Source organism: Hypanus sabinus, chromosome 21 (assembly GCF_030144855.1).
Source record: "Hypanus sabinus isolate sHypSab1 chromosome 21, sHypSab1.hap1, whole genome shotgun sequence".
In the NCBI taxonomy this organism is placed as follows: domain Eukaryota; kingdom Metazoa; phylum Chordata; class Chondrichthyes; order Myliobatiformes; family Dasyatidae; genus Hypanus; species Hypanus sabinus.
Window position 1 is genome coordinate 57,122,072 of NC_082726.1, and position 26,128 is coordinate 57,148,199.

Here is a 26,128-nt window from a genome sequence, read left to right on the forward strand (position 1 = left end):
GTTATATGTCAGTGATTTGGATAATGGAATTGATGACTTTGTGGCCAAGTTTATCAACAAAATGAAAAAGGGTAGAGGAGCAGAATCCACAAAAATTGGACAGGATTCACAAGAGGTTCACAAAAATGATTCCAGTATTGAAAGGCTTAACATATGAGGAGGGTTAGATAGCTCTGTGCCTGTACTCACTGGAATTCAGAAGAATGATGGGGGATCTCATTGATATCTATCGAATTTTGAAAGGCCTGGATAGAGTGGATGTGGAGAGGATGTATCCTATGGTGGGGGAGTCTAAACCAGAGGACACAGTCTCAGAATAGAGAGATGTCCCTTTAGAATGGAGATGAGGAATTTATTTATCCAGAGAGTGGTGAATCTGTGTAACTCATTGCCATAGGCAGCTGTGGTGGCTAAGACATTGTTTAAACTTAAGGCAGAGGTTAATGAGTTTTTGATTAATCAGAGCATGAAGGGATTGGGGCTAAGAGGGAAGTGGATTATCTATGATGAAATGGGGGAGCAGACTCAATGAGCCATATTGCCTAATTCTACTCCTATATCTTAAGATCATATGGGATACAGGCCCAGAGCCATCAAGTATTCTGCACACATTAACCCATTCATTCCTGGAACTGGATCGTTCTTGTGAACCTGATTTGGACTTTCTTCAATGCCAGCACATCCTTACTTAGATAAATTGTCAAAACTATTCACAATATTCCAAGTGCAGTCTGACCAAAAGCCTTACAAAACCTCAGCATCTCAAGTCTCAGAACATCATTCCATGTGTATCAGTGATGCTTTAAAAACCCTGGAATACCTTGTGTTATAGCAGTGGAAACAGCTACAGACTTCATCGTGGTGGTGTACCTGAATTTACCTTCAGGATCATTGCCATCTTTCATTTGTAGTTAAGATATCAAAGATGGACTCAAAGTGGATCTTCCTAAAGTAGTTAGTAGCAACTTAATGCCTTCACGGGAGAGAGAAGCCTGAGGAATGGATCAATGAATCACTTAAATATTATCTTCTTCATTCTCCATGAGATCAAAATTGAACTTAAAATCTTGTCCCATTTGAACTGAAGAGATATCCTGCCACCAATGATTAATTCAAGAGAGCAGGGTCTTCTTGTCTGAGTACATTGAACAGAATAATACAGGAAATGGTCTGTGCCAAACACTATGCTAAAATCTCTTTTAGGCTGCACGTTATCACTATCCATCCATTCCCTGCCTATCCATATGTACATCTAAAAGTCTCTTAAACACTACTATTGTATCTGCTTCTACCACCACCCCTAGCAATCTGTTTCAGGCACTGTTCTGTGCAGGGGGTGGGGGGGGGGAATATATTGTGGGTGTGACTTCTTTAAACCATCCCCCTCTTACTTGATATGCATGTCCTCTATTTTTGTCTAATATTTCTACCCTGGGAAAAGATTTTTACTGTCAATCTAGTCTCTGCCTCTCCTAATAGTATAAACTTCCCTCAGGTCTCCCCTAAGCCTCCAACACTCCAGAGAAAACAGCCCAAGTTTGTCCAACCTCTCATTATGGTTCATGCCCTCTAATCCAGGCAGCATCCTGGCAAACTTCTTTTGTGCCCATTCCAAAGCTTCCTGTGATGGGGAGTCAAGATCTGCACACAAAAACTCCATGTGTGCTCCAGCCAAAGTTTATCTGGATGCAACATGACTTCCTTAATCTTGATGCCTCAAATATTCTATACTCAGATTTGGTAATTTGAAGAATTTTTTCTTTTGCCACTACTGAAATCTCAGCAATTTATTTTACTTATACGGCACTAACACAGGTCAACCCAGCTGGTGCATGTTGACCAAGATGCCCCATCAAAGCTAGTCCCATTTGACCACATTTGGCTCCTAACCTTCTAAACTTCTCCAATCCATGTACCAGTCCAAATGTCTTTTAACTGCCTCAGCCACTTCCTCTGGTGACTTATTCCACATACATACCATGCTTTGTGTAAAAGAGGTTGCTTCTCAGGTTTCTATTAAATTGCTCCCCTCTCCCTTGAATCAATGCTGTCTAGTTCTTGATTTCCCCTCATTATTTTACATACCTCTATAAGATCACCTCTCAGTCTTTGAGGCACCAAGGAAAAAGGTCCCAGCCTGTCCAAAATCTCTCTATAACTGAGTGTCTTAAGTGTTGCTAACTATCTTGTAAATCTTTTCTGCACTCTTTCCAATTTAATAACATCCTTCCTGTAGCAGGGTGACAAAAACTGAATGCAATAATCCAAGTGTGATATATCACCAGCATCCTGTACAATCACAGCATGCCCTCCCAACTTTTAACCTCAGTGCCTTGACTGATGAATGTCAGTGTGCCAAAAGACTTCTTCACCAGTCTACCTCTGACTCTACTTTCAGGAAACCATGTGCCATGTTACTCCTGAAAACAATAATGCCTTACGGTCAGAGAAGTAATTGCAGCAGAAATTTCACACACACACACACACACACACACACACACACACACACACACACACACACACACACACACACCATATGCTACTTTGGTTTGGATGGATATGTTAACAGAAGTATTGAACTGGAGGGCACGATTGATCTGCCTTTGGTTCTGAGCCCCTCACATAGAAAAGAATAACTCCCGATTTTTGGAAAACCCATAAGGTTCTCTAAAGTTCATAAAAAAGGGAAATCTACTGTCCTTGCCAAATGTGGTCTATATGTGACTCCTTGCCCACAACAACAATGTGTTTTTCTTTCACTCATCCTCTAAAATGGCCTCATAATCCAAGAGAGTGGTTTAAAGAAAACCACTTTGGGTTTTGGGGCAACAGGGCATAGACAACGTATACAAGCCTTGCCGGTAATGTCCACACCCTTTGACTAAAATAGTATTTATTGCTTACTACATTGACATGACCAAGAAACATCTATGTGAATGTCCAAGGATATGTGCATGCCTAAATTAAAGCTAAAACTATTTACTTAAGAATACGTTAACTCTTTTATCACAACAAGTTCAGTATCAAACACAAAAGAAATTATGGGTGGTAGGTAACTTAGCAGTTAACATAACAATATTACAGTGCCAGCGACCAGGGTTCAGTTCCCACTATTGTCTGTAAAGAATTTATACATTCTCCCATTACTGCATGGGTTTCTTCCTAGTGCTGTGGTTTCCACCAACATTCCAAAGACTAAGGGTTAGTATGTGAATTGGATACATGGGTGTAATTGGACAGCAAGGGCTGGAGGGCCTGTTACCGTGCTGTATCTCTAAATAAAAAATAAATAAATAAATATGCTCACTGCTCCAAGAAGGTGGTTGAGCAAACTAGAACTGTTCTGTTTGAAGCAAAGCAGGATAGGAGGTGACTTGATAGAGGTATATAAGATGAGAAGAGGCTTAAACAGACTAAACAACCAATGCCCTTATCCTGGGTGGCAATAGCAAATATGAGAGGACAAATGTGTAAGATAATTGAAGGAAAGTTAGGGGGAAATATCAAAGGAATATCAGTTCTGGCATCCTCAATAAGAAGTTTGTATGTCCTTTCCATGAGCACATGGGTTTCCTCCAACAGTCTAAAGACTTGGTCCTGTGTTTAGGCTGCGATTAAATGGGTTGATTGTTGGGTAATGTGCCACATTGAGCCACACAGCCACACTGGAAGGACCCATTCCACACTGTCTCTCTAAATAAATAAATAAAAGCAGTAAGGTTTACTTACACAGAGTGGTGGGTGTATAGAACACACTGCTGGGTGGTAGTATACGCAGATACATTAGGGTCAGGAAAATTAATCTCAGGGTTGCATATCATGACATAGGTACTTTGATAATAAAATTTACTTAGACCATTTAAGAGATTCTTAGATAGGCAAATAGATAAAAGAAAAATGTAGTGCTGTGTGGAAGGGAAGAGTTAGATTGTACTTGGAATAGGTTAAACGGTTGGCACAACATTGCGGACTGAAAGGCTATTGTACTGTTCTATGTTGTAAGAATGAAGCAGCAAAAAGACTAGTGTGTTTAGCATTGGTTAAGACACTGAACTGTTCATTCATTGATGTCGTATTCTCTATTTTCACTCTTAGCCGATACCTATGTAAAAAAAGCATACAGGCAATTTCAGCAGGGATTCAAAAATGAACACGCATTCCCTGGCGTTCTTACAGAGCTATTGCTGCAAGGGGTTCTCCCTTTTGAAGACATCAGAGCCAGTTTAATAGATGTCATGGCAGGCGCAATTGACACAGTAAGAAAGAAATGTGCTTTCAATGATTATGATTTATAATGCCAATACCACCAATACCGTGGTGAGTGGGGGGAGGGGAGGCATCATTGTTAACACTGATTAACTGAACTCTGGAAACTTGCACTCATTCCTCAATCACATTTTATTTACTTGTACATATGGAGAACATCTTGGCCCATTTCATCATAATATTCTGAAGTATAAACAGAGTAATGCCATTTTTATACAGAATTGATGTGTAGTTATGGATATTGACCATTTGGTAACCTGTGCATATTCAAATTCCTCATTTGCATGCTCAATAACCATACATAATGCAAATGTTAAAAGTCAATGGAGACTACAGGCTAACAATTTATGATACTTTGAAGTCAATAAAAGTGTGTGGCTTGCATCCTTCCATTACATCCCTATATTGTCTCAGTATGCCATGTGGGTGCAAGTGCAAAGAGAATCTGTGCACAGGTTCTTGCTTAGGATGAATGCACATTACCTATAAACTATCCATGCCTGGACCTTGCATTAACCTTCAGCTTACTGCAACTCCCACATCATAAATACTAGTATGGAGCAGTTGGACAAAATGGCCTTTTCTCCTACTGTAGTTCACAAACTGTGACGTGTCACAGTGCATAGGAGATTTCAATGTGCAATGATTATGCAAGAGTGGATTTGTAAAAATCTTTGGTGCAAACAGAGGACATAAGTAGAGAAACAAAGATTTGGTAAAGGAAACAATAAACCATTGGAAACTGTGTATTAAGATTCAAGTTCATTTATACCATGTACATCAAAACATATAGTGAAATGTGTTGTTTACTTGAACAACACACATACCTAAGGATGTGTTTGGGAGTAGCCCACAAGCGTTGCCATACATTCCAGCGCCAACAAAGTATGCCCACAATGCTCGGCAGAAGACAGTACACGAAAAGCAAAGCTGGGGTGGGGAGTATGTTTCATGGTGAACAATGCCTGGTGTGACCCATGTGGTGCACACACCCTCAAATCCTTTTCCTCCTTAGATTTGGCGTACCTTATGCTGCTATGTCGACCCTTCTGGCTGCCTAGAGAATTCACATCTGTTATTATTACAACTGTGTACATCCCACCACAGGTTGATACTAACCTGGCTCTGAATGAACTTTGTGAAACCATCAATATCCATGAAACCACACATCCAGAGGCTGCTTTCATCATTGCTGGAGACTTTAACCAAGCATCGCTGACCAGAGCTTACCCAAAGTTCTGCCAGCACGTTGAGGTGAGCACAGAGGGAGGAAGCATACTCGACCATTGCTACTCTGCATTTCGCAACACCTACAAAGCACTTCTCCACCTTCCGTTTGGAAAGTCTGCCCATTCCTCCATCTTGCTCCTGCCCGCCTACAGAAGCCTTGGATAAGCAGTTCAGTGCATGTTGCTCTCAGCACAAGAGATAAAGCCTTCACCTCCGGAGGCCAACAGGAACTCAGGAGATGCCATTATGATTTACATAAAGTTATCAAGGTGGCAACGGCAACACAAGGACAAAATCCAGTCACAACTCTGCAACAATAACTGCACACCATCACAGATGTCAAGAGGAAATGCAGCAGTACAACCAACGTTGCCACCTTGCTCCAGGACGAGCTAAATGTTTTTTATACTTGATTCAAGGTTGATAGGACTGAACCCCCGGGGAGAGCTGCTGATGAGCTCTGCACCTTGGCCATCTCCAATGCTGAGGTACACAGAACATTCTAAAATGCCAGCAGCCACAAGGCGGCAGGGCCAGATGGCACCCCGGGGCGTATCTTTACAGTGTATGCTGAACATCTGGCTGGTGTGTTTTGTTTATGGACATTTTTAATTTCTCTTTCTCCTAGTTTGTAGTGCCCTCATGTTTCAAATCATCCATCATTGTCCCTCTACCTAAGAAAACCAAGGTAGCATGCCTGAACGATTGGCGACCTGTTGTACTCACTTCAATTATGAGCAAATTCTTTGAGAGGCTGGTTAAAGATTATATCTGCAGCAAGCAACCACTGTCACTAGACCGATGATCTCACTTGGACTGTACAAACCAGCTTTGTGGCAAAAGAAGCACAACAGCATCTCTTCCACCTCAGGCAACTGAAGAAGTTTGGCATGGGGCATGGGCCCACAAATTCTCAAGACCTTCTACAGGGCACCATTGAGAGCATACTGACTGGCTGTATCACAGGCTGGTATGGGAACTGTACCAACCTAGATCACTTCAGAGAGTGTATCTGTGGATGTGAACTTCCCTCCATTGAGGACATTTATAGCAGCAGGTGCAGAAAAAAAAAGTCCTGGGAGATCATTGGTGACACCAATCACCTCAATCATAAACTATTTCAGCTGCTTCTGCCTGGCAAATGCTACTACAGTATTAAAGCCAGGACCAACAGGCTATGGAACAGCTTCTGTCTACAAGCCACTGGACTTTTAAATTCACATGTCTGTACATTGCAACGGAGTCATAACACAAAGATTTTTACTTCCTTGTGTTGTGGGATGGATGTAAGTTATTTGAGTTGCTGGTGTCTTCCTGAGAACTTGAACCAGTCCAGCCATTCTCCTCTGACCTCTCTCATTAACAAGGTGTTTATACCCACAAATCTGCCACTCACTGGATGCTTTTTATTTTTCACACCATTATCTGCAAACTCTAGAGAATATTGTGTGTGAAAATCCCAGGAGATCAGCAGTTTCTGAAATACTCAAACTACCCTGTCTGACATCAGCAATAATTCCACACAAAGACACTTATGTCACATTTCTTCTCCATTCTAATGTTTGGTTTGAACAACTGAAACTCTTGACCATGCCTGTATGTTTTTATGCATGGAGTTGCTGCAGGGTACCTAATAAAGTGGTCAATGAGTGTATGTACATATACAAGAATTTGAGTAAATCATATTCAGAAATAAAGGGCAGAGGTTTAAATATAAGATCACATTGAGGAAGAAATGGTGAAATAGAAAAGTAGATAAAAGGATTTAAAATTACAAACATTTTCAGTAATTGATAGGTCAATTTCAGGTTCTTAGATAAATAATCTAACTGTGAATAAGATAACCTTTAGGTTTTTGTTTAAATCAAGATAAATATCAATCGTACTCTTTTATTCAATCCTGAAACAGACGTCCACTACCCTACATTGGATGATGTATGAGCTTGCCAAACATCCCCATATTCAGAAGAATGTACGCTCTGAGATTATGGAAGCCCACCAGAAAACAGAAGGTGACCCAGTGAAGATGCTAAAATCAGTGCCGCTCCTCAAATGTGTGGTGAAGGAGACGCTGAGGTAAGAAGCTGCTTGAAGTTAAGGAAAACTATAAGATATAGGAGCAGAATTAGGCCATTTGGCCATTCCATCATAGCTGGCTTATTTTCTCTCTCAAACCATTTGCCTGCCTTCTCCGAAATAACCAGTGTTACCCCTGCTAATCAAGATCCTACCAACCTCCACTTTAAATATAGCCAATCATAGGGTCTGCATAGGTATGTTCCATTGAGGCAGGGAAAGGGATGGTAGGGTAAAAGAACCATAGTGTACAAAGGATATAGAAAATCTAGTTCAGAAGAAGAGAAAACCTCATGAAAAGTTCAAGAAACTAGGTACTATTAGAGCTCTAGAAAATTACAAGTGTGCCAGGAAGGAGCTCAAGAATGAAATTAGGAGAGCTAGAAGGGGCCATGAGAAGGCCTTGCTGAGCAGGATTAAGGCACTTTACAAGTATGTGAAGAGTAAGAGGATGAGCCATGTGAGAATAGAACCAATCAGCAGTGAGAGTGGAAACCTGTGCTTGGAGCCAGAGGAGGTAGTGGGGGTACTTATTGAATATTTGCTTCAGTATCCATCAGTGAAAAGGAACTTGGCAATTGTGGGGATGTCTTGCAGTGGACTGAAATGCTTGAGTGTATAGACATTAAGAAAGAGGATGTGCTGGAACTTTTGAAAGATATTAAGTTAGTTAAGTCGCCAGGACTGGACAAGATATACCCCAGGCTACTGTGGGAAGCAAGGCAGGAAATTGCTGGCCCTCTGGCAATGATCTTTGCATCATCAATAGGTATGGGAGAAGTACCAGAGGATTGGAAGGTTGCAAATGTTGTTCCCTTGTTCAGGAAAGGAAGAAGAGATAACCCAGGAAATTATAGACCAGTGAATCGTTCTTCAATGATAGGCAAGTTGCTGGAGAAGATCCTGAGAGGCAGGATTTATGTGCATTTGGAGAGACATAATTTGATTAGTGATAGTCAGCACAGCTTTGTCAAGGGCAGGTGATAACTTATGAACCTGATTAAATTCTTTGAGGATGTAACAAATCTCATTAAGGTAGAGCAGTGGATAGTGTATATGGATATCAGTAAGGCATCAGGTAAGTTTCCCCAATGTGAGGCTCATTCAGAAAGTAATAAGACATGGGATCCAAGGACACCTTGCTTTGTGGATCCAGAATTGGCTTGACCACAGAAGGCAAGGGATGGTTGTGGATTGTTCATATTCTGCATGGAGGACGGTGGCCAGTGGTGTTCCATGGCGATCTGTTCTGTGACCCCTCCTTGTTGTGATTTTTATAAATGTCCTGGATGAATGTCCTGGGTGGGTTAGTAAGTTTATTGATGACACAAAAGTTGGGGGTGTTGTGGATAGTCTGGAGGATTGTGAGGTTACAGCAGGATATCAACAGGATGCAGAACTGGGCTGAGAAGTTCAACCCAGATAAGTATGAAGTGGTTAATTTTGGTAGGTCAAATTTGAAGACAGAATATAATATTAATGGTAAGACTCTTGGCAGTGTGGAGGATCTGCAAGATCTTAGGGTCCATTTCCAAAGGACAGGTTGACAGTGTGGTTAAGAAGGCGTATGACGTGTTGGCCTTCATCAACTATGGGATTCAGTTCAAGAGCAGTGAGGTAATGTTAAAGCTGTATAGGACCCTAGTTATACCCCACTTTGAGTACTGTGTTCAGTTCACCTTTTTACAGGAAGGATATGGATACTATAGAGAGTGCAGAGGAGATTTACAAGAATGTTGCCTGGATTGGAGAGCGTGCCTTATGAGAATAGGTTGAGTGAACTTGGGCCTTTTCTCCTTGGAGCAATGGAGGATGAGAGGTGTCTAAGATGATGAAAGGCATTGATCGTGTGGATAGCCAGAGGCTTTTCTCAGGGCTGAAATGGCTAACATGAGGGCACATAGTTTTAAGGTGCTTGGAAGTAGGTACAAGGGGGATGTCAGTTTTTCACACAAAGAGTGGTGGGAACGTGGAATGCTCTGCCAGTAGTGGCAGTGGAAGCAGATACAATACAGTCTTTTAAGACACTCTTAGATAGGTACATGGAGCTTAAAAAATTAGAGGGCTACGTGGTAGGGAAATTCTAGGCAGCTTCTAGAATAGGATACATGGTCGGCACAACATTGTGAGCCAAAGGACCTGTAATGTGCTGTAGATCTTCTAGGTTCTAATCACATTGCCACCACAGTTTGTGACAATGAATCCCACAGATTCACTACCCTCTGGCTAAAGAAATTTCACTTTGCCTCTCTTCTAAAGGGACATCCTTCTATCTTGTGTCCTCTGACCCTAAAATCTCCTATAGTTGGAAACATCCTCACTACATCCTCTTTATCTAGGCCTTTCAATATTTGATAGATTTCAAAGAGATCCTCCTCATTCTTCTGAACTCCAGCTCAGAGCCATCAAATGCACCACATACATTAATCCTTTCATAAGCCCATAAGACATAGGAGCAGAATCAGGCCATTTGGCCCATTGAGTCCTCTCTGCCATTCAATCATGGCTGATCTTTATCTCCCCTCCTCAGCCTCACTCCTAAGCCTTCTCCACATAACCTCAAGTTCTGCCTTAAATACACCCAACGACCAGGCTTCCACAGCTGCCTGTAGTAATAAATTCAACAACCTTACCACCCTCTAACTAAAGAAATTTCTCCGCATCTCTGTTTTAAATGAATGTCCCTCTATCCTAACGCTGTGCCCTCTTGTCCTACACTTCCCCACCGTGGGAAACATTCCTTCCACATTAACTCTCTCTATGCCTTTCAACATTCAAAAGCTTTCAATGAGATTCCCCCACATCCTTCTAAATTCCAATGAGTACAGACCCAGAGCCATGAAATGTTCCTCGTATGATAACCTTGTCACTCTTGGAATCATCCTTGTGAACTTCCTCTTAACACTTTCCAATGCCAGCACATCTTTTCTTAGATGAGGAGCCTAAAACTGTTCACAATACTCAAGGGGAAGCCTCACCAGTGCCTTATAAAGCCTCAGCATCACATCCCTGCTCTTATATTCTGGACCTCTTGTAATGAATGCTACCATTGCATTTGCCTTCCTCACCCCTACTCAACATGCAAATTAACTTTTAGGTTGTTCTGCACAGGGACTCCCAAATCCCTTTGCATCTCAGATTTTTGGATTTTCTCCCTGTTTAGAAAATAGTCTACACATTAATTTCTACTACCAAAATGCATGACCATGCATTTTCCAACATTGAATTTCATTTGCCACTCTCTTGACCAGTCTCCTAATCTGTCCAAATCTTTTTGCATCCTACCTGTTTCCTCAACACTACTTGCCCCTCCACCAATCTTTGTATCATCTGCAAACTTGGCAACAAAGCCATCTATTCCATCATCTAAATCATTGATACACCTCATAAAAAGAATGGTCCCAACACCGAACCTTGTGGAACACCACTAGTCACTGGCAGCCAACCAGAAAAGGATCCTTTTATTCCATCTTGCCACCTCCTAGCAATCAGCCAATGCTGTAACCATGCCAGTAACTTTCCTGTAATGCCATGGGCTCTTAACTCAATAAGCAGCCTCATTGTGGCACCTTGTGAAAGGCCTTCTGAAAGTCCAGATATACAACATCCACTACATCCTCTTTATCTATCCTACTTGTGATCTCCTCAAAGAATTGCAATAGGTTCGCCAGGCAAGGTTTTACCTTAAGGAAACCATGCTGACTTTGTCCTATCTTGTCCTTTGTCACCATAACATCTTTAACAGTTAACTCTAACATTTTCCTAACTACAGAGGTCAGGCTAACTGGTCTATAATTTTCTTTCTGTTGCCTTCCTCCTTACTTAAAGAGTGGAGTGACATTTGCAATTTTCCAGTCCTCTGGCACCATGCCAAACTTCAATGATTTTTGAAAGATCATTACTAATTACTCCACAATCTCTACCACTACCTATTTCAGTAACGTAGAGTGCAGTTCATCTCATTTTCTTGCTGGCATTCACAATGGAACAAAGTACAATCGAAACAATGAAAAACCATACACAAAAACTGATAGGCATCCAATGTGCAAAAGAAGGAAAACTGCAAAAACAAAAACAAATAAATAAATACACAACACTTAGAACATGAGTTCTTGAAAATGAGTCCATAGGTTGTGTAATCAGTTCAATGTTGAGGTGAGTGAAGCCACACTAGTTCAGCAGTCTGCTGAAGGGAAATAACTAATCCTGAACCTGGTAGTATGGTACCTAAGGCTTCTTCTGGATGGTAGCAGCAAGTAGAGAATATGGCCTGGATGGTAGGTGTCCTTGATGATGATTTTTTTTGTGTGGTAGCACTCAGTGGTGGGAGGGCTGTTCCTTTGATGGACTGGGCTGTAACTACCACATTTTGTAAGCTTTTCTGTTCTTGGGATTTGGGATTTCCATACCAGGCCGTGATGCAACCAGTCAGCACATTCTCCATTGTGCATCTATAGAAGTTTGTCAATGTTTTTGATGACGTACTGAAAAACTTCTATGAAAGTAGAGGTGCTGCTGTGCCTTCTTAGAAATAGCACCTAAGTGTAGTCCCAGGACAAATCCTCTGAAGAATTTTAAATTACTAACCTTCTCTATCTCCAATCCCCCGAAGAGGACTGGCTCATGAACCCCAATTTCATCCTCCTGTAGTTTTGCTGATGCTGAGTGAGGGGTGAGAGATTAGTGAATATCAGCTATAAAGAGAAAAACATAGAAAACCTACAGCACAATACAGGCCCTTTGGCCCAAAGTGCTGTACAGGACATGTACTTTCGAGATTACCTAGGGTTAACCATAGCACTCTATTTTTCTAAGCATGTCTACCTATCCAAGAGTCTCTTAAAAGACCCGATCATTTCTGCCTCCGCCACAGTCACTGGCAGCCCATTCCACGCACTCACCACTCTCTGCATTTTAGATAACAAAAAACTTACCTCTGACATCACCTCTATACCTACTTCTAAGCACCTTTAAAACTGTGCCCTCTTGTACTAGCCATTTCAGCCCTGGGAAAAAGCCTCTGTCTATACATATGATTAATGCCTCTCATCACTTTATACACCTCTATGAGGTCACCTCTCATCCTCCGTCACTCCAATAAGAAAAGCTCAAGTTCACTTAACCTATTCCCATAGGGTGTGCCCTCCGATTCAGGCAACATCCTTGTAAATCTCCTCTACACCCTTTCTATGGTTTCTACATCCTTCCTGTAGTGAGGCGACCAGTACTGAGCACAGTACTCCAAGTGGGGTCTGACCAGGGTCCTATATAGCTGTAACATTATCTCTCGGCTCTAGAACGCAGTCCCACAGTTGATGAAGGACAATATACCATATGCCTTCTTAACCACACAGTCAACCTGCACAACAGCTTTGAGTGTCCTATAGACTCCGACCCCAAAATCCCTCTGATCCTCCACACTGCCAAGAGTCTTACCATTAATACTATATTCTGCTATCATATTTGACCTACCAAAATGAAGCATCTCACACTTACCTGGGTTGAACTCCATCTGCCACTTCTCGGCCCAGTTTTGCATCCTATTGATGTCCTACTGTAAACTCTGACAGCGTCCCACACTATCCACAACACCCATAACCTTTGTGTCATCAGCAAAATTGCTAGCACATCCCTCCACTTCCTCATCCATATCATTTATAAAAATCACAAAGAAAAGGGGTCCCAGAACAGATCTCTGAGGCACTCCACTGGTCACTGACCTCCATGCAGAATATGACCCGTCTAAAACCACTCTTTGCCTTCTGTGGGCAAGACAGTTCTGGATCCACAAAGCAATGTCCCCTTGGATCCCGTGCCTCCTTACTTTCTCAATAAGTCTTGCATGGGGTACCTTATCAAATGCCTTGCTGAAATCCACATACACTACATCTACTGCTTTTCCTTAATCAATCTGTTTAGTCACATCCTCAAGAAATTCAATCAGGCTCGTAAGACACAACCTGCCTTTGATAAAGCCATGCTGACTTTTTCTAATCATGTTATGCCTCTCCAAATGTTCATAAATCCTGCCTCTCAGGATCTTCTCCATCAGCTTACCAACCACTGAAGTAAGACTCACTGATCTATAATTTCCTGGGCGATCTCTACTCCTTTTCTTGAATAAGGGAACAACACTGCAACCCTCCAATCCTCTGGAACCTCTCCACCACATCAATATGCTCAAGCTTTTCAGTCCACTGTAAGTCATCCCTACAATTGCCAAGGTCCTTTTCCTTAGTGGATACTGAAGCAAAGTATTCATTAAGTACATCCGCTACCTCCTCAGATTCCATAGACACTTTTCCACCGTCACACTTAATTGGTCCTATTCTCTCACATCTTATCTCTTGCTCTTCACATACTTGTACAATACCTGGCATTTTCCTTAATCCTGCTTGCCAAGGCCTTCTCATGATCCCTTCTGGCTCTCTTAATTTCATTCTTAAGCTCCTTCCTGCTAGCCTCATTATTTTCTAGATCTCTACAATTACCTAATTTTTTGAACCTTTCGTAAGCTTTTCTTTTCTTCTTGACTTGATTTTCAGCTGCCTTTGTACACCATGGTTCCTGTACCCTACCATTCTTTCCCCATCTCATTGGAACATACCCATGCAGAATGCCATATAAGTATCCCCTGAACTTTTGCCACATTTCTGCTGCACATTTCCCTAAGAACATCTGTTCCCAATTTATACTTACAAGTTCCTGCCTGATAGCTTTATATTTCCCCTTACTCCAATTCAATGTTTTCTTTAACTTGTCTCCTCCTATCCCCCTCCAATGCTATGGCAAAGGAGATAGAATTATGATCACTATCTCCAAAATGCTCTCTCACTGAGAGACCTGACACCTCGCCAGGAACATTTCCCAATACCAGATCAAGACCAGCCTCTCCTTTTGTAGGCTTATCTACATATTGTGTCAGGAATCCTTCCTGAACACACCTAACAAACTCCACCCCATCTAAACCCCTTAGTCTAGGGAGATGCAAATCAATATTGGGGAAATTAAAATCTCCCATCACAACAACCCTGTTATTATTGAGAGGCTAGACAGTTTTCTCTGGAGTGTTAGAGACTGGTGGGAGACCCAAGATAAGTATATAAAATAGGGTAGACATACAGAGTCTCTTTCCTAGGGTAGAAATGTCAAATATGGAGGGAAGAGCTGTAAGGTGAGAGGGAGAAAGTTAAATGAGGTGTGTAGGCAAAGTTTTTTACATGGAAAGTTGCAATTGCCTGGAATGCACTGCCCAGGGTGGTGGTGGAAGGAGAAATGATGTTGGCATTTGAGAGGTATTTAGGCACCTGGACATTAAGACAATAGAGGGATACAGATCATGTTCAGGCAGATGAGATTAGTTTCATTTCTGATCATGATCAGCAGTCATTGTGGGACAAACAGCCTTTCACGTCGTGTTGCTGCTGTTCCCAGTCGAACTATACTTTTCCCAGAGAACTTACGAAGATGAAAATGAAACGGCTTAAAGGCACTGACCTTTCCTTTACAAAACTGTACCCAACCCTTTCAGCTATACACAGGGGTTACCACAGGGACAGCCAACAAATTCCTTCCGAATGAGGATCAAACAAGGTCAAACCTGTTTCACTGTCAAAATCGACTTTCCTTGATCTTTTAGCTCCCGAACTCTGATCTTCACTCTCCACTGATTCTCAACTAGCAGTATTGTAAAGAAACTGCTGACAATGATCTTTTAATCTCCAGGCATTAAATAAAACTCCACCTTTCAACCAAACTGTGTCGTAATATTGGACCATGCAGTGGCATGGAGTCAAAAAGCCAAATCCAGCCACTAACTGCTCCTTCTCACAAGGAGGGATCCTCCTTTTATAACCTGTAAAAACAAAACCTGTCACATGACCTCTACTGCTGGGATAATGACATCACTCCAACATCACAAGACCACGACCTTAAGTTCAGTATAGCTTTAACACCACTATCACATGATAAGTACAAGATACCCATGGGTACGTAACACCTCCCTCCCAAAAAAAAATTGGTCTGTCAAAAACAAAATTTTAACAATTATTTACAAGAAAAAAAAACAAATTTTATAACATACACAGTATACATAGTATCATCATATAACATCTTACAACTTACAATACAGTAGGAGTGTTACAATTGTAAAAAAAAACACTCCATAAAAAAATTACATTGTACATTCAGCATTGCGATAGACAATCAGCAACCACATTATCTTTACCTTGACAAGGCACTGTCCACACAAACTTCTCATTCTTCTGCAAGAGGTTAGTTAATGGAAGGGCAACATTAGCAAAATTCTTACAAAATTTTTGATAATATCCTACCAGTCCCAAGAATCTTCTGAGAGTTTTTTTCCCCGTCAGAGTGGGAATCTCTAAAATTGCTCGAACTTTTGCCTGATCAGGAGCTACCTTACCTTGACCCACAACATAACCAAGGTAAGTCACAGTGGCATGTCCGAATTCACTCTTAGCTAAATTAATAGTTAAGTTAGCTTTTGAAAGCCTTTCAAACAATTTCTCCACTGCAATAATGTGTGCTTCCCAAGTATCATTTCCTGTCACTAAATCATCACTATAAGCATCTGTATCTTTCAATCCCTGAATCACAGAGTTAATCATCCTCTGGAAAGTATCTGGGGCATTCTTCATCCCCAGTGGAAGAACATTATATTCATATAGCCCCCATGGAGTTACAAATGCATAAATCTCTCTACCTCTGTCCATTAATGGAACACACCAATACCCTTTCAATAAATCAATCTTTGTAAGGAACTTTGCTTTTCCAACTTTATCTACACAATCATCTACTCTAGGAATTGGATATGCATCTGTTTTCGTTACAGCATTCACCTTCCTACAGTCCGTACAAAACCTAATACTACCATCTGGTTTTGGCACCATGACACAGGGTGAACTCCAATTCGAGTTAGAAGGTCTAATAATATATTTAATTTCTTTCTCAGCAAGTTCACATTTTTCTATGTTCATCCTATATGGGTGTTGTTTAATAGGTTTGGCATCTCCAACATCTACATCATGTGAAGCTATAGTAGTCCTTCTCGGAACGTCTGGAAACAAATCCTTATATTTAAAAATTAATTTCTTCATCTGTTGTTTCTGCTCTGGCTGTAAATGTGCTAGTTTATCATCAATATTTTCCAGAATGGTTGAATTTGGTAACCCGACAAAAACAATGTTGGATTTAGAATGAAATTCAGATGAATCATCTATCATGTTCCTAGTTAAACCAAATTCATTATTATTAACCACAACAGTCACAATATCAAATTGTTTCTCATAATATGGTTTTTTCATATTTATATGGCAAAGTTGTGTTGGCCTTCTACGATCTGGAGTTTTTAATCACGTAATCCACATCATTGATTTTACACACAATTTCATAAGGACCATGAAATCTAGCTTGTAAAGGATTTGTTTGCACTGGGAAAAGAACCAGCACCTTATCTCCAGGCTTAAACATCCTCATCCTAGCTTCTTTATTGTACCAAGTTTTCATTTTCTGCTGAGCCAATTTTAAATTTTCATTGGCTAAGCTACAAGATTTATGTAACCTGTCCTTAAATTTCAAAACATAGTCCAACAAATTAGTGTGTACTTCCTTACTAATCCACTGTTCTTTTAATAAAGCTAAAGGTCCTCTAACTCTATGCCCAAATACAAGTTCAAATGGACTGAAACCTAAAGATTCTTGTACCGATTCCCTTACTGCAAATAAAAGTAACTTTATACCCTCATCCCAATCACTTTCATTTTCCACACAATATGTCCTAATCATATTCTTGAGGGTAGAATAAAACCTCTCCAAGGCACCTTGCGATTCTGGATGGTATGCAGACGAAGTGATTTGCTTAGCTCCCAATTTATAAACTATCTGTTGAAACAATCCAGACATAAAATTACTGCCTTGATCAGTTTGTATTTCCTTAGGTAATCCAAAATAAGTAAAGAACTTTATAAGAGCCTTTGTCACAGTTTTAGCTCTTATATTCCTAATTGGTACTGCCTCTGGAAACCTAGACAAAGTACACATGATAGTCAACAAGTACTGATAACCAGTTTTTGTTTTTGGTAATGGACCGACATAATCTATAATAACTTTAGAAAATGGTTTACCAAATGCTGGAATAGGTTGTAATGGAGCCACTGGTGTAACTTGATCTAGTTTACCCACAATTTGACAAGTGTGGCACATTTTACAAAACATCGCCACATCTTTTCTTAGACCAGGCCAGTAAAAATGTTTTAAAATCTCGTCCACAGTTTTCCTTATCCCTTGATGTCCACCCAAGGGCACACAATGAGCTAAAGTCAAAATCTCATTTTGATAAATTTTAGGGACAACTACCTGGTAAACAATATTCCATTCATCACTTGCAGGAATTGTAGGTGATCTCCACTTCTTCATCAACATTCCTTTTTCCAAGTAATATCCTACTGGCACCTTCTCAATTTCACTATCTGGTAGAGCTTGTACTCTTAATTTTATAATCTCAGGGTCTCTATTCTGCTCTGCTATCATCTCCTTCCGAGACAGAGATAAATTTTCATAGTTGGACTTACTCCAAGAATCTTGTTCAAACAATGAAGGTAAGACAGTCTCTGACACATCCTCAAAACTCGAATCCTGAGTTGAACAGTCATGAGTAACAACCTCATTCTGCGCATCAATCTTTTTAGCCGTAGCTCTAGTCACAACACAGGAAGAATCTGTGTTAGAATTCATCTCTGGTTCCTCTGACTCCATTGTCAAATGCACTTCAGGAAAAACTTGTCCACCTGCCAAGTCATTACCTAACAATAAAGAAATATCCTTCACAGGTAAGCTATGCTGTAATCCTACTTTAACAAATCCTGTAACTAACCCTGACTTTAAATTTACTTTATGCAAATGTACAGGCATAAAAGCACTCCCAACACCTCGTATGTAATTTACCTCACCAGTATCATACTCTTCATCAAACTTCTATACACTGTCTAACATCAGTGATTGAGAAGCTCCAGTAGCCATAAGGATTTTTATTGGCACCAGAGTAGATCCGTCTTTCAAGGATACAAACCCTTCAGTTATAAAATGATCATATCCCTTTTTAACTTGGTCAGACTCTAACAAAACCTCATTTGTGTTTATCGAACCCTGTAATTTTACAGGTCCTTCAGTATGTTGCACACAAGCATCTGGGACTGCTTCCTTCTCTTTCTTTTTCAATCGGAAACAGTTAGCTATTACATGGCCAGGTTTCTTACAATAGTTACAAATAGGACCAAACTGTCTTTCCTTCACAGGTTTTCCTTCCTCCTTACCTTTCTCATTAACTTCTGATTTAATTTCTGATTTACCTTGAGTCTCTGTGTTATTTTTCCTCTTAAAAATTCTGCCCTGAGGAAATTTATTCTTATGGATTAAAACATACTCATCAGCTAATCTAGCAAAGTCCTGCAATGTATCAGTATCCCTCTCATTTAAGTAGGTCCTTACTTCAACAGGAATGCTTCTTTTAAATTCCTCCATTAAAATCAGCTCTTTCAATGTATTATAGTCCCCACTTACATTGTTAGAAGAAACCTTCAAAACACACAGCTTTATCATAGGCAAATTCCACATAAGTTTTTTCCACAGACTTCTTCAAATTTCTGAATCTTTCTCTATACGCTTCTGGGACCAATTCATATGCTTTTAAATTATGCTGTTTCACAATATCATAATCTAGTGCTTGCGCAGCAGTTAAAGCTGTACAAACTTGTTATGCTTTGCCTTTAATTACACTTTGTAACAACACTGACCATTTGTCTTTCGGCCACTCTGAAATCTGAGCAATTGTTTCAAAATGTTGTAAATATCTTTCCACTTCTGTTTCACTAAATGGAGGGACCAATTTAATTTCTTGACTAGCAACAAATGGTTTTCTAGAACCAGAAGACTGATTCTCAGACCTTAATTCTGCCATTGCATATTCAAATTCCCTCTGTTTACTTTCAGCTTCTAACCTACAACGCTCCAACTTCATTTGTTCGATTTGCAACTGCATCTCCAGATTACTTATTGGAAACGACTCTAAAATCGATTCATCAAAATCTCCTGAATCTACATAGTGTGACGTGATTTTTCTGTATTAGAGCCTTCGATGTAGACTTCAAAATACCTTTAAGTTCCAACCTACTAGCAATCTCAGACACCTCAGTTTTTTTTTGCCTTCGTTAACAACTCCGCGTCTGGCGAAGCCAGAAACTCATCAATATTCATTGTTGCTGGATACCACTCACAAGCCAATCAAACAAAAGAATCGAGTCTTCCCCTTTTCCAAAACACCGATTCAAAATTTAACAAGCATTTAAACTCAAAAATGGTTGATCCCGGATACAGCCCCCATATTTATGTTACGGATTCAGCAACAATAAATATATAAGTGAGGCAGGGTTTTTTTAATAACAAATAAAACATTTATTAAACACTGAAAAACAAACCCCCCAAAAATAAACAAACCACTAACGTAACCAGAAATCAGCTGCTGTGCGGCTGCTTAAACAGTTCTTAAAGCAATAAAGCTTAAACAGTTCTTAAATCGATGCTGCAAAAACAGTTCTTCAAAGTAGTACTGCAAAAGTTCAAAATCCTTACAGTCCATTAAAGGAGAGACTTTTTAGACGACTTAAATTCTCTTTCACGTCATGTTGTTGCGGTTTCCAGTCGAAGTATACTTTTCCCGGAGAATTTACGAAGATGAAAATGAAACGGCTTAAAGGCACTGACCTTTCCTTTACAAAACTGTACCCAACCCTTTCAGCTATACACAGGGGTTACCATGGGGACAGCCAACGAATTCCTTCCGAATGAGGATCAAATAAGGTCGAACCTGTTTCACCGTCAAAATCGACTTTCCTCGATCTTTTAGCTCCCGAACTCCAACCTTCACTCTCCACTGATTTTTAACTGGTAGTATTATAAAGAAACTGCCGGCAATGACCTTCTAAAGTTTAGGCATTAAATAAAACTCCACCTTTCAACCAAACTGCGTCATAATATTGGGCCACGCAGTAGCATGGAGTCAAAATGTCAAATCCAGCCATGAACTGCTCCTCCTCACAGGGAGGGGTCCTCCTTTTATACCCTGTAAAAAAAAACTGTCACATACCTCTACTGGCGGGAAAATGACATCACTCCACCATCACAAGTCCACTACCTTAAGTCCAGTATAGCTTCAACACCACTGTCACGTGACAAGTACAAGATACCCACGGGTACGTAACACATACTAGTACTTTCATTGGTGATCATTACTAATGTTATTTTTCTTTTCCTCTTAATTATCCTGTTAATTTTAAAATATTAGGGTTCCTTGATCATTCTTAAGTAATCCCAGCATAGATTCCAAGTATTTAAAATTAATTTATTTAATATTGTTGTATCAGTGCAACAGAAGATTCATTTAATATTGACAGACCTAGATGGACAAATACATACATTTTCAGAATACATAAGAATGGCAAATTCTCACTTGATGGGATGAATCTTCAATTATTAATCTTGCTTTCAAGGGCTTCATCTGTCTTGGCACTACCAATGAATTACACACTTCAAACACCCCAAAAATAAAGAAAGAGTTAAAGATTTAAATAAAGATTAATTTTTAGCGTATTTTTGTTTCATTTAGAGTTACAACATGATGACAAGCCTCTCCAACCCAAAGAGCACACTCTGCCCTATTACACCCATGTGACCAGTTAACATATGATGTCTTTGGAATGTGGGAGGAAACAGGAACACCAAGAGGAAATCAATGCAGTCATAGGGAAAACATACAATCTCCTTACAGACCCGGACCGCTATTTATTCTGCCCTCTTTCAAGAGTTTTCCCCAGTTTCTTAAGCTAGGTAGATAGTTGAACTCCAGTCCTGGCATAGTTGTAGATTGAAGGCAGATTTATTATTCACCAACACGTTACATTATGCAAGGAGCTGAGTTAAAACATGGTACTTCTAAGTGTTCTTATGAGAAATCGTTTCAAATATTGATTAAAATTCCTTTGACGTAAGAAGTTCTGACTAATGAATGGCAGACCTAATGTCAAAGGTCAATTGCTTAGCAAAGTAGTAATAAGTCATCAGCAACAGCTTACAAGTAAGCAACAAGACCTAGTAGCTGGAAATAAACTGGCAAATCAAATCAGGTGTAACATAACACAAGTACTGTAATAGTGTTAATGCTAACAGCTACGCTACTGTGCCACAAGGGATTTTAATAGCATGAAAACTTAAACAAATTCAGTTGAATAAATATCATGTTGGATCAAACATCCTTCAAATATTACAATAACTTTTTTTTCCATCCCCTAAAAATGCTAGATTAACTCAGATGCGTAATCTGCTAAACCCACTTGTCCTTTCCAAAACAATGCCGTTTCTTAAGCACATTTCTGGACTTCATTGTTGTAACAGTAACGTCAAGCATTTACTGTATATTGATTGATATCACTGCTGCATGTCAAGCAGCTTCAATGTGAAAACACATCTTACTGAACAAGATCTAGGAATTCATGTTCACACATGCAGGTGAGGTACTGATCACATTTTGCAATTCTATTTAATTGCAAGTATGCATATTTTTTAAAAAAAACTTGTACCACTGCTTTGAATTTCAATGGAATTGTTCTGCTAAGGAAATTAATTTATATTTTTCAGACTTTATCCGGTGGCTATATCATTACAGCGATTCCTAAATGAAGACACTGTGCTGCACAATTATCATATACCAGCTGGGGTATGATATTAATAATTACATTATTAACCACCTTTGGCATATATCCTCAGTGGCTACTTTATTACTACCTGTACCTAATAAATTGGCCACTATGTATTTTCACGGTTTTCTGCCGTTGTAGCACATCCACTTCAACGTGTGTTCAAAGATGTTCTTCTGCACAGCACTATTGTAATGTATGATTATTTGAGTTACTGTCGTCTTCCCATCAGCCTGAACCAGTCTAGCCATTCTCTGCTTTTCTCTCTCATTAACAAGCCACAGAACTGCCACTCAATGGATGTTTTTGTTTTTCGCACCATTCACCATAAACTCTAGATTCTAGATTGTTATGCATGAAAATTACAGAAGATCAGCATTTTCTGAGAACCACTCTGTCTGCCACCAACAATTATTCACAGTCAAAGTCACATAGATTACATTTCTTCCCCATTCTGATGTTTGGTTTGAACAACAAATGAACCTCTTGACCATATCTGTATGCTTTATGAGTTTATGCTTTATGTCTGTATGCGTTGCTGCCATATGATTGGTTGGTTAGATAATTGCATTAACAGGCAGGTGTACAGGTGTACCCAATAAAGTGGCCACTGAATGTATGTAAACCTTAAAGAGCTCCAGTGTACCTTATGATGCAACTTTTGACGTATTTGCAGGTATTGTGAGCAGTTGGGGCCCCTTATCTAAGAAAGGATGTGCTGGCATTGGAGAAGATTCAATGGAGATTCATGAGAATGATCCCAGGAATGACAGGATTAACATAATGGCTCTGGACTGGTATGCAATGGAGTCTAGAAGAATGAAGGGGGGATCTTGTTGAATATTGAAAGGCCTAGATAGAGGGGATATGGAGAAGAGGGGCAGTGGGAGAGCTGAGGACCCGGGGGCTCAGCCTCAGAATACAAGGACATTCCTCTAAACAGAGATAAGAAGGAATTTCTTTAGCTAGGGAGTGGTAAACCCTTGGAAATGATTGCCACAGACAGTAGTGGAGGCTAAATCATTGGCCAAAGGCCAAAGCTGGGGCTGATAGGTTCTTAATTGGTAAGGGTGTCAAAGGTTACAGGGAAAAGCCAGGAGAATATGGTTGAGAGGGATAATAAGTCAGCCATGATGGAATAGCAGAGGAGACTGGATGAGCCTCATGGTCTAATTCTACTCTTGTGTCTTATGGCTTTATGGTCTAATATCAACGTAGATAAGTTTAACGCAGTAACACTTGCTGTCTCCAGTGTTCAGCTATCTTAATGAGGCAAACGTAATCCAAGAGTACTTAGATTCTACTGCACCATTGAATTGCATCTTAATCAGTCATTCAGGGGACATTTAACCTAAACTATAATTTCTCCAAAACACTACTTTTCTTTTTCAGTTTGAAGCCCTGATTACTTTCATGAAGACTGGTTGTAGTATTTCCATTATTTTCTGGTTTTATTTATGACTGAAAGAACAGTAATTCTGCTTCTTGTTCCAGTGAGTGTAAACAGTAGTCATAGTGTAATCACTCAAATTGAGTATGAGTGCTTGAGTAATAGAGAATGCCTATGTGTGACTTGTTTAACATGGGGAGGCTGATGCACAGACAGCCATTGACAGATCGGGGTCAGAGTCCAGTAGCATGGAATGTAAGTCCCTTCACTGCTGTAGCCTTCCTCCACCTCTACTGCCATTGTAATGTGTCAATGTCTTTGACTGGCTCTATCTTTGAGGTCTTGGTTGGATTGCTCTGCCTGGAACCACCCTCTTGTTCTTACTGCTATGCTCAACCCTACCAGGAGCTAAGAACTAGACATCATCACTCCCAGGCTCTCAGGAACTCACAAGCCACTCCAACATGGCAAGATCACGAACCTTGGAGAAGGATAGAATAAATATCCTACTTATAGCCTTTTTTTAAAAAGGAAATTTACAGAATCACCATTCAGTACTCAAGGATACAATAATCAAAATCTCACATCTTCCATTTTGCCTTCATATACACTCAGTAGTCGCTTTATTGGGAACCTCCTGTACACCTGTTTGTTAATGCAAATATCTGATCAGTCAATCATGTAGCACCAACTCAATACATAAAAGCATACAGACATGGTCAAGAGGTTCAATTGTTGTTCAGACCAAACATCAGGATGGGAAAGAAGTGTGATCAAAGTGACTTTGATCATGGAATGAGGTAGTTTGAGAATTACAGGAACTGCTAATTTCCTGGGATTTTCACACACAACCATCTATAAAGCTTACAGAGAATGGTGCAAGAAACAAATAAATATCCAGTGAGTGACAGTTCTGTGGACGAAAATGCCTTGTTAATGAGAGAGTTCAGAGAAGAATGGCCAGGCTGACTTAGGCTGATGGAAAGATGACAGTAACTCCAATAACCACACATTACAACAGTGGTGTGCAGAAGAGCATCTCTGAATGCACAGCATGTCAAATCTTGAAGTGCGTGGGCTACAGCAGCAGAAGGCACAAACAGGAAGTACCTAATAAAGTGAACACTGAATGTACAGGCACACCCATAGGAATGTGGGACTTGAGATTATATTCACAGTGCCAGAATTCATCATTCACCTTTGTTAAAAAATGAACTTGTCCACAAATGGGTTTCCCATTGGTCCATGTAGCAGGGGAACAGACACAAACAGCACGAATCATTTCCCTGGTTCTTGTTGTCCTCTCTTGTAGACGTTAGTACAGCTGGGGCTGTATGCGATGGGAAGGAACTCTAAGATATTTAAAAACCCAGAACAATACAATCCTGAAAGATGGCTGAAGGGAGACGACACACACTTCAGACACCTTGGATTTGGGTTTGGACCACGGCAGTGCGTTGGGCGCAGGATCGCAGAGTCTCAAATGGTTCTCTTTATGATTCATGTAAGTCTGTGATTTCCTGCCAAGGATTATCATAGTTGCAAATACTTGGGGTAGCATGTCTAATAGAATCCATTAAAAACAGCATTTTAAATATTTCTCTAGTCCCAACAATATTTTTATGGATATTGCAACACTGCAAATGAGGAACTACAAACACTTCAGGAGTCATGATTCCTGCAAATAATATTACCAGGCTCGAGGACAGCTTCTACCCCACTGTAATATGTCTATTGAATGGTCCCTTAGTACAATAAGGTGGATTTGACCCCTCAAACTACCTCGTTACAGCTTTGCACCTTATTTATTTTTATTGAGAGATACAGTGCCAAACAGACCTTTCTGGCCCAACAATAGACACTGCATAGTAACCCACCTATTTGACCCTAGCCTAATCACAGGACAATTTACACTGGCCAATTAACCTAACTGGTACACCTTTGAACTGTGGGAGAAAGCCAGAACACTTGGATGAAACCCATGTAGTCACAGGTACAAATTCCTTACACATAATGTTGGAATTGAACTCCGAACTCTAACTCCCCAAGCTGTAACAGTGTCATGCAACTGCTACCCTACAGTGGCATCCTAGTGTCTACCTGCACTGTACTTTCTCCATAACTAATATTTTATTCTGCTTTCTATTATTTGTACTACCTCAAAGCAATGTTACAATGAAATGATTTGTATCAATGACATACAAGAAGTTGTTTCACCGTACCTCAATACATGTGACAATATTAACCAATTTACCAGTGAGGTGAGATGAGAAGTTGATAAGCAAAAAGGGTTTGAACAATGAACAGAGATGCAAACAAACTGCATTTTTATTTGCTGTTTTTGTAACATTTCAAGTTCAGGTTTAATTGTTATTGAACCATACAATTGTATACAGCT

At 40.1% G+C, this 26,128-nt stretch overlaps 1 protein-coding gene across 1 annotated transcript in view; it reads left to right on the top strand.

Moving 5' to 3' along the window:
- LOC132379079 (cholesterol side-chain cleavage enzyme, mitochondrial) overlaps nucleotides 1-26,128 on the top strand; it is a 51,676-nt gene that overhangs the window by 24,278 nt on the left and 1,270 nt on the right. The window contains exons 5-8 of the mRNA XM_059946624.1: nucleotides 4,096-4,256; nucleotides 7,406-7,572; nucleotides 22,282-22,360; nucleotides 25,043-25,234. Of these exons, the coding sequence (XP_059802607.1) occupies nucleotides 4,096-4,256; nucleotides 7,406-7,572; nucleotides 22,282-22,360; nucleotides 25,043-25,234 (599 nt within the window). The remainder of the gene's footprint in view (nucleotides 1-4,095; nucleotides 4,257-7,405; nucleotides 7,573-22,281; nucleotides 22,361-25,042; nucleotides 25,235-26,128) is intronic.